Here is a 9,604-nt window from a genome sequence, read left to right on the forward strand (position 1 = left end):
GGGCTATTATTCAAGGAATCAACTCTTTTTGTTCCCACATACCAAACGAATGTTAGAAATGTTGTCATTTGGTTGTGCAAGGGTAATATCTGTGCAAGTTTTGTGTCTTCTTAATTTCTCTTATAAATTAAAGTCACATGACTTAGCTTTTTCTGTTGAAGACACGACATGATATGAAATTTGCATGTCCACAGAGTTGTAGGTTACTGATGCCATAATAAATTATAATTCACAGTATACCTATGATAAGATAGTAGACCTATAGTAATAATTATAAAATTAGTTTGTGTAGTTAATATTTTATCCATACAGAATAAGCTTTTGCCACTAGTCACTACAGTTATTGCTATTACACAAAACTGGTTATTTGGTATAAGCCAGCACTGTTTATCAAACTCTGAAGGTTTATTTCATTGTTTGAAAGATTCCACTTTAAACAATTCAGTTCTTTTTTCTTAAGCCATTTTTATTCAGATGTTCTCCTGCCAAAATGTAGACCTATCTGATTTTCTGGAATTATAGTGACTAACTGTTTGAGTCAGGCAGCACAGTGTCAAAATATCATGTATGAGTAAGGGGTTGGCTGCAAATGCTTAAAAAATTAAAATTAGGTGACAACTTTGTTGTCAACTTAACCCTATATGATTTAAAATTACTAACATTTCAATATAATGAATGGCACATATTGCATAAGATGACATTAAAAGGTTGTATTTTGCTTGTTTTCACACATTTTATTTTGTTATGCATTTCAGTTTAATTTTACATTTGCCTTTGCATGTTTATCTCAACCTCACGAACACCTTGCAGTTCCATCATGAACCTCTAGGGGTCGCAAACCCTTTGAGAATTAATTTGGTTTCTTTTGAAACAAGAACACGTGTACAAAATGAAAGAGTCGACGTGTCATCCAGCAGAAATACAATGCCACTACTTAAAGGTGTTGTAATCATTTTTTTTTCTTTCATAATACCACACAAACCGTTTTGCTATAGTTTTTACTGTATGTTAGTGTTATTTGAGATCATTATTATGTTTAGATGGTGTAATTACAACATCTGCCAGAAGGGGCTAACTGGACCATTCTAAGCAGCCAAATGAGAGCCCTATCATGTCTTAGCAGGTTGTGACTAGTTATTTAACACACACACACAAAAGACATGGAGACAAAATTTTAGGTAAACATTTATTTTTGGTAGCAAAAACAGCACCTTGGAAAACAGGATACACAATGGGCAACTTCTTTCTTATTTGCCAGAGTACAATGAAATGACAGTCTCTACTAAATAGGCAAACCACATGGATCTACCACTAACATGCTAGTAATTTAGCACAAACGCAAACATATCCCTTCATAGTTAATGTGAAAATCAATTACTTAGTATGTTGAACAATTCAGCTAAATGGCTAGCTCATGTTAGTGGCACATCGAGGAATGTCCAGCCTACAGATGTGGCCATGTTGTGCAAGTTAAGACTTGAAGACAATATTGCTGTGCAGTGGCCTAAGGGCGTGTGTTTTCAGTGATGTGGATTAAGGCACGACAAGAGCAGTGAGATTATTTGGTCCCTCTGTAATTCTTTGGCCAGAGTGAATGGTTTATTGCTTTACAACCTGGTTTATGACTACATTCCAGTCTAGCGCCTTGGACCGCAGTCATAATGGTTGAGAGGGAAGATCAGGAATGCATAAGAGGTGTGAGGTTTAGAGGACAGAATTGGGGTAGGGGACTCGCTCAATCTTGGACAACTTCAGAGGACTCGGACACAACTTTGCCATCCTTGGTCTCGATCATCTTGATCACAACACTCTTCTTGGTCTGAGTGATACTGTCGCCGTAGCCGCTGCCAGAGCTGTAGCCGCCACCAGAGCTGTAGCCGGCACCAGAGCTGTAGCCACCACCAGAGCTGTAGCCGGCACCAGAGCTGTAGCCGCCACCATATCCACCGGACAAACCACTGGAATAACCGCTAGAGTAGCTGCTGAAGCCGCTGCTTGCACTTTCCATGGGATAACCACCATAGCTCGCTATCGGGATAAAATGGAGAAGTTAGATGAGGATCTTCTGCATTTCATATAGTTATAAGAACTGTCATGTGAAGAAGGAACACTGAAAAGGCCAGCATGAAATGTCCATGATACAAGGGCATACCAGAACCCCATGCTGGGCTTTTCAACACAGTTCTCTGTGATAAAGAGTCAAACTTACTGCTCTGTTTTGTGATATTGATAGACTGGATTCCACTTGCCAGTCTGTTGGAAAAGAGCAAACAAGAAGTAATGAGAATCTCGCACAGAATGAGAAATCTGAATTTCATCTCAGATTATTAGGTCTCACAGCAAGCATGCATTTGATGAACTCACCTGTCTTCCTCTCCTTCAAGGAGTTTTCTGTAAGTGGCGATTTCAATGTCCAGGGCAAGTTTGACATTCATCAGGTCCTGATATTCCCTAATCTGGCGTGCCATGTCCTGCTTGGCTCTCTGCAGGGCATCCTCCAGGTCCTTAACGCGGGCCTTGGCGTCTCTCACGGCAATCTCGCCACGTTCCTCTGCCTCTGCAATCTGGTTCTCCAGATTGGCGCGCTATTGAAATGAGAAATATTTGTGCTTAGTTGTACTCCTAATATCCGTTACCTTACAAAACAAAATTAATGATTAATTGACATTTTGTGTTCATGTAGTTGCATACCTGTCCTTTCACGGCATCGATCTCAGACTGCAGTCTCTGAATCATGCGGTTAAGATCAGCGATCTCTGTCTTTGTTGATCTAAGGTCGTCACCGTATTTGGTTGCAGATGTCTGCATCTCCTCGTACTGAGAAACAGAACATATGATCATGTGAGATACATTTGATGGACTTCAATATCAACTAGAACAAGACTTTACAGTTTGCATGATATCCCAAAAGATAACATACCTTGCTCTTGTACCACATCTCAGCCTCAGCCCGGCTTCGGTTAGCGATGTCTTCATACTGAGCGCGGACCTCAGCGACGATGGCGTCCATGTCGAGATTCCTGCTGTTGTCCATCTCCACAACCACTGAGGTGTCCTTAATCTGAGACTGCAGCTCACGGATCTCCTACAAGTGCACAATGAGAGAAAGTAATGTTATTTAAGTGTGTTTTATCAAATACAAGTGAAAGGTATGGTTGAATGGAAACCCTAGTTGTAATTTACCTCCTCAAAGATCTGCCTGAGGAAGTTGATCTCATCAGTAAGGCTTTCCAGTTTGGCCTCCAGCTCAACCTTATTCATGTAGGCCTCATCAACGTCCTACAAAAAACAATCATAATTTAATCATCATTTAAGTTGAAGTTAGCGTTCATGAGTAGTAACACTAAACTCAACTGTGTAAAAAACAATCCACAAACCTTCTTGATGAGCACAAACTCGTTCTCACACTCTGTGCGTTTGTTGATCTCATCCTCATACCTGAAGATAGGTGAAGAGAATGACATTGGTTAAACTCATTGTAGTTGAATGTTTTGAATTGTTTATAAAGTTGTACACTAGGAGGCAGCAGTGCTCCATCTTTGTAGTAAGAAACTTGTCAGGTCTTTATGGATTCAGTTCAGTGTTTCCCTTGGGTCTTAGCATTAATCGCCCATCAGATTTGTCTAGAGATCCATGAAAGGTGCCGCGTAGATGTTTGTTTAGTAGCTGTAAATCTATCTGACTCATGCTGACGCCCATTTAATTGCAGTACAGATGTGCTTTTCAAATGGGATATTATGTATATCATTGAAATGCCTACAATTTGACTTAAAAAGGTTGGACAATGGGCAAGTATATAAGGGAGAAACCATGCAATTTCTGTATCAACTGCATAAGTCATGTTGGATCATTAATTGAGTTTATTCCCATCAGAACTTTAAAATATGTTTTCCCTTTATTTAAATATATGGATCCTCATTTATTCTGGGATCATTTAAGTGCACCACAAAAGCCTGCTTTGACAATACTTGGGCGCTGTCCATCCCCCAGACCAAACGTCCAGCCAAACTGTAATGGGGCTTTTGTGTAAACCATTGTACGTACTTGTTTTTGAAGTCCTCAACGAGACCTTGCATGTTGTGAAGGTCAGCCTCCAGCTTCATTTTGTCATTGCCAAGGCTGTCAAGCTGTCTGCGCAGGTTGCCGATGTAGGCCTCGAACATGGCGTCAATGTTGGAAGCGCGTGGCTGTCTGGTTCTGAAGGAGGCTCCATTTTGTCTCCAGCATCTTGTTCTGCTGCTCCAGGAAACGTACCTACATTGGCAGGATGAGAATAGAGGTTTTGTCTCAATCAAGGCACAAATGAAAACCATACTTGGCAGTGAGCGCAGCTTCAGAGAGCAACGCCCCCAGACCAATGCTGCAAAGTCAGTTTGGAATCATGGTTCTATGCCAGCTCACAGAAGTGCAACCATATGCCAGCATATTGCTTGTGGTTCAGTGATCTTCACAAAGGAAAGCACTGTTTTCCTTAAATAACGAGAGATGCATGTGTTTTCAGTTTGCAACACTTTTTTCCTTTTGGAAACTGTGACGCATATTCCAGTAGGACATCAGGAAAGGTGACCACAGCCTTTCATATATCGAATTTACTTTTTGGAGATTGAGATGGAACTATAATAAAGGTTTAATCTACATGGTTAATATTTAAGGGGCAGCAGAAAGAGACCAGTTCAGATCTGCTGGAGACACTTAAAAGAGTGTGTAGATGGTGGGCGGAGAGCAAATAATTCAATGATAAGACTTTAACAGCTTGAGTTGAACATTGCACACTCAACCATGTTACAGTAAAGGTGTCACTGAGCCAGTTGACATTACTAATCAACTGTCTTATTCAAAACAGTCAGTGTTTTAATCAAATAATTTAATGCAAAGCAGACTATTATAGTTAAGAGGAAGGGCATAAGACTTAAAGGCTTAAAAGTGTGGCAGAATATTTCCTCTTCTCATTGTTACGTAACCTATCCAGTGCTATCCAGAACATGACCCCGGCTCTTCAAATTAAATATTAACTATCATGGTATGTGACTAACTTTTTTGTTATATTCTGTTGAATGCGTATTTTGTTTGCAGTTTGGAAATGTAGTACATCATCTTTTGTAATAATTAAACAGTTTCATGTCCTGCAGGACGTCCTTATTTGGGTGTGGACTCTCCACAAGGGTTTTAGAAGAGCCTTAGGGCATCCCATTCAAATGAAATCTACTCTGACCATGTACACACCCTTTTTTCCCACTTTCCATAAGTCTCATTTATTTCTCTTTGATGAGAATGTATCTGAACCCCACATATATTTTGTATGCCACATTAGATTAAATTCTAGAGACATTTTAAACAGGAACATACACTCATTTTCATACCCTTGTGGCATTTTCTGGCCACCTGTAAGTTGATACAACTTTTAGTTTGACTTGTACTCTAAAACCTCATATCTGGGAACTTTTTGACTAGTAAATGTACAAAGAAAGAAACTTTAAACCTACCTTATCAATGAAGGAAGCGAAGCGGTTGTTGAGGGTCTTGATTTGCTCTTTCTCTTGGGTGCGGACAATCTGGATGTTGGGGTCGATCTCCAGGTTCAGAGGTGCCAGGAGGCTCTTGTTGACGGTGACTGCTTGAATGGGTGCCACGGCGCCAGAACCCATACCCATTCCCATACCCATACCCATGCCAAGACCATAGGCTGAAGAGCTGCTGATGAAGCCACCACCTCCCATTCCAGCTCCCATGCCACGATTGGCACCTCCATAGGAGCTGCGCACACTGTAGCTCTGTCGGCTGGCGCTGGGGCCGGAGTAAGACATGCTGCTAAAGCTGCGTGGGACAGATCCCGAGGAAGAGGACTTCACGCTGTAGCTGGTTTTCTTGGTGAACGACATCCTGCTGATGTGTGTCTTGTAATGGTAGAGAATGACCTGTAGCTAGGGGGTGCGAGAGCAGCAGATGTGAGCCTTGTCTGCTGTGCTGGAGAAACTCGAGCAGATAGAGAGAGCAGCAGGCTCTGCCTCCCACTATATGTGTGGCTGAGTGGGAGGAGCCGAACTGGCTTAGACTGGCCAGTCATTACCAGGTGGGTGTAGGCTGAAATTCAATACTCCTTTCCTTGCATTCCTATTCTAACCAGTACGTAGATGTTGTGATAATCCAATATGACTAGAAACAGATATTTTCTGGGAATGTTAAGGGCTTAAAAAAATACAATGACTTCTATATTTGACCCTTTTCTTTGTAAAAATTTTGATAATATATATTATTTGTTTTGTACAAGAATGGGTCACTTAAAATACAGAGTGTAAACACACAATATGTCAATAATATTAAACCTGAGAGTTGAAGTACTTTAAAGCAGCACCAGCATCTACAAGGCAATGTGACGCACTAAAATAGCTTGCATCTATGGATTTGCCTATACAAATAAGACATCTGGAAGGCTTTAAATTTCACTCTAACCCTGTGACAGCTGACATGTTTTATCTCTCAACACTGGAAGCTGTACAAAGTGGAACATGTGACATCCAACTGTGCTTTAGCAATACCTACAGCACTTAACTCGCTTGTAATCTATGTGATATTATTTATATATCTTATATACTTGAAGTACCATCATAAAATGAACATATTGCAATTAGAACATAAACATGTGAAAAGTTGATGGTGTGAATTAAGTATGTTACATACTGTAATACTTGACAGACATAATTAAGCAAATCTAGTTGAAACTGCCCCACATCATGGAGGCCACCAACAATTTCTCAGTTTGAGGAAGGCAATAATCATCATGTTTTAAAATCTACCCCCTACGGACCTGAAGCCCTCTGGAATCCAGAGGTCTCCTAAAGTTATCCAGGTTTATGGTCTTGCTGCGTTTATAGTTGAATAGCCCAAGGCTTTTTTAAAAAAAAACATGGATTAAGTTCAGGAACATTCTACATTGAGCTTGAGTTTTGGCAAGTACTTTGACATTTTATGATACTAGGGAAACCATGAGATAAGGTTGGGCATTCATCAGTTTAGTTTCTGTTTATCTGTTTATGTGGGTTTAAAATGCCACTTTCTCTGCATGGTTTTGCACTGTACTGTACCTTTTTGTTGTGATGTCTTGTCTTGATTCATTTTAGCCATTGCATATTCAAAAGCTTCTTCATGACCACACCAAAGCACTGAATTCTCTAAGCATTACAGTATCTGCTCAAACAAAACTAGATCTGCCTTGACCTGTTACTCCAGCACAGACCTTTCCATTGACCACACTGATTTCATCACCAGGTGTTTCTGTGGTTGGGTCATTAGGCGTGACATGCTTATACATTTAAAAGGCCTCATTACTGAAGACAATAATGTTAATTAAGTCAGATAACAACTTCAATCTCCCAAGCAGTATCTATTGAAAGGGACTGACATGCTGTGGTGCACGTGTCAATTGTTTTCTTTCTGAGTGACTAAAATCTTGGCACCTCAAACAATGTCTTCTGTCTTTCATTACTGGATACTGCTTAATACCAAAGAATGTAGAGAAGCAACTGATTTAATTGTCGGTATCTTGAGATACACTTTACTTTCATCTTCTTCACTGGTTTTCAGTCACGGAGTCATAATATCTTTAGGCACTGGCTTTTCCTAAGACTACAGAATCCCGGCTATTGTTTTTGAGAGGAACCAGGGAAAATCTGATCAGGCTCACTTTTTCCATGCAGATATAATACAGCCTTCTTTTCAGATATGCTCCGATAATAATTGTGCACTACACCATATCCAAACATTTAACAAGAAGACCTTTATTTATTATTATCAAAATAGCTGACTTAAAACATCAGTCTAATCAAATCCCACACATTTATGGATTTTGACTTTAGCCATTTGTACCACTTTTGGATTTTATTTCAACGTGGTTTATCTTAAGTTTCTTAACTAAGACAGCCCTGTAGGAAGCATTCATGCTTTCATTCCACTGAAACTGTGATATTTCTGTGGTAAGACAGTCCATGTGCCTATGACTCACTCACTCTGCCCAGAGAGTGAAAATGCGCCTTTAGAATTACAATAATATCTCTCAGTAATGCAAAATGTGATACATCCAGGGCCTAAAATTATCACTTGACAAGCACGAAATAAATATCGTAAATATCGGCACTGGCGAGTATATGAAATGGTGTCACTTGCCAGTTGGCCAGTAACATTTTTATGAATTTGAACAATTCATGAATGTGAGCAAATGTGAGCAATGCTCGGGACAGTTGATAGGCCATCGCTTCATCGTCACGGATGTCTAACACTGTGTCCTAACCAAACGCGATGCGATAAGATTCCAGCGAGAAGCAATTTGTACGGAGACTGCATTTTCAGGACTGCATTTCTAGGACCCTAGCAATGATTTAGTTGTTTAATTGATAAAGTTTAATTTATATTTTGTCCTAACCAACCCCTAGCCCTAAACCTACCCATTTGTAGCCCTGTTTAAATATTTAAACTAGATGGTGCTGTCACAAAAACTAGGGTCCTAGAAATGCAGTCGTGATGCAATGGGACTTACGACCATAGTTGGCTAACAATGCTTTCGGGAAACGCACCCCTGAACAGCATGTGGGCGGGCTCTTGCGGCACGTGCACGGCATCAGAGATTAATCTTGATGGCATCCGCAAGGAAATGGATAAGTACATAATCAAATTCACAAATATTACACCATTTAAACAATATGGTTACTAAAACAATCTTTGGCATAGAATACACTTGTTTGTTCACAGTTTGAACGTTCTTGTTTCCATTTGTTTCATTTCAATATCTGAAGTGAATAATCCATTGTTGCTTTTTGCACGACTACAAAGCTGAGAGCACTAAATGATATTCAAAGTCACATTACATACTTTTAACATAAAATAAAGCACATAAACATTACCTGAGATTATCATTGCCATATACTTAGAGTTGTTGTTCCAAAAAAAATAAATAAAAAAATAAATAAATCAAAAGCTCAAGGGAAAAAAAAAAAAGTTGGGTTGTTGTTCCAGCCGCAACATTGAAGTTTCAAAACTAGTGTCGCCGTTGCAAAAACTCTGATTAACATGGAAAAGACAGGGATAGATTTATCGTGTGTCGCATGAACAAATTCACACTAGTTAGCAAGTATCCTAGTAAACATAGTCGGTTATGTCTTAAATGAACGTAAACAGTTGAGAAAGTAAACGGCATGTGTACAGTATCAGTATATTAGATCCATGTATTCGCTCTTAAAGTAAAGAAAGAAAAAATCACTCACTGCTCTTGACTGAATATTATATTTATTTGTGCTTTTGCTTGTAATTTGATTATTTGAATGTTTACTTGTCTTTACTCTTTAATAATGTTTTAAATTTATATTAGTTAGGCTAGTAGTTTGGTATTATTACTACCTGTTTTTGCAAAAATAGTTTCATGGCCGGTAAAAAATCAAGTCACCGGCCATTGGCAGGTGTGACAAAAGGTTAGTTTAAGGACCTGGATACATCTTTTGACTTCAACTCTGCTGAACTAATGCAATGTGGACCATAGATAGTAGTTAGTAGTGGAATGTTTTCTAACATTCTCTAAAACAGGTAAAAACGGGTGTGTCTGTTCTGTTTTGAACTC

The 9,604-nt window shown here is 39.4% G+C and overlaps 1 protein-coding gene across 1 annotated transcript; it reads right to left on the reverse strand.

The window, feature by feature from the left end:
* Positions 1–1,172: 1,172 nt before the first annotated feature.
* On the reverse strand, positions 1,173–6,000 carry krt8 (keratin 8). Its single transcript, XM_048177896.1, is given in 10 exon segments — positions 1,173–2,028; positions 2,210–2,253; positions 2,365–2,585; positions 2,692–2,817; positions 2,921–3,085; positions 3,184–3,279; positions 3,378–3,438; positions 4,045–4,178; positions 4,180–4,254; positions 5,484–6,000. Coding segments are annotated over 10 exon segments (1,611 nt in total). The 5' UTR covers positions 5,880–6,000; the 3' UTR covers positions 1,173–1,735.
* Positions 6,001–9,604: the final 3,604 nt, after the last annotated feature.

The sequence above is a fragment of the Megalobrama amblycephala genome, linkage group LG24 (genome assembly GCF_018812025.1).
Source record: "Megalobrama amblycephala isolate DHTTF-2021 linkage group LG24, ASM1881202v1, whole genome shotgun sequence".
NCBI classification, from domain to species: Eukaryota; Metazoa; Chordata; class Actinopteri; order Cypriniformes; family Xenocyprididae; genus Megalobrama; species Megalobrama amblycephala.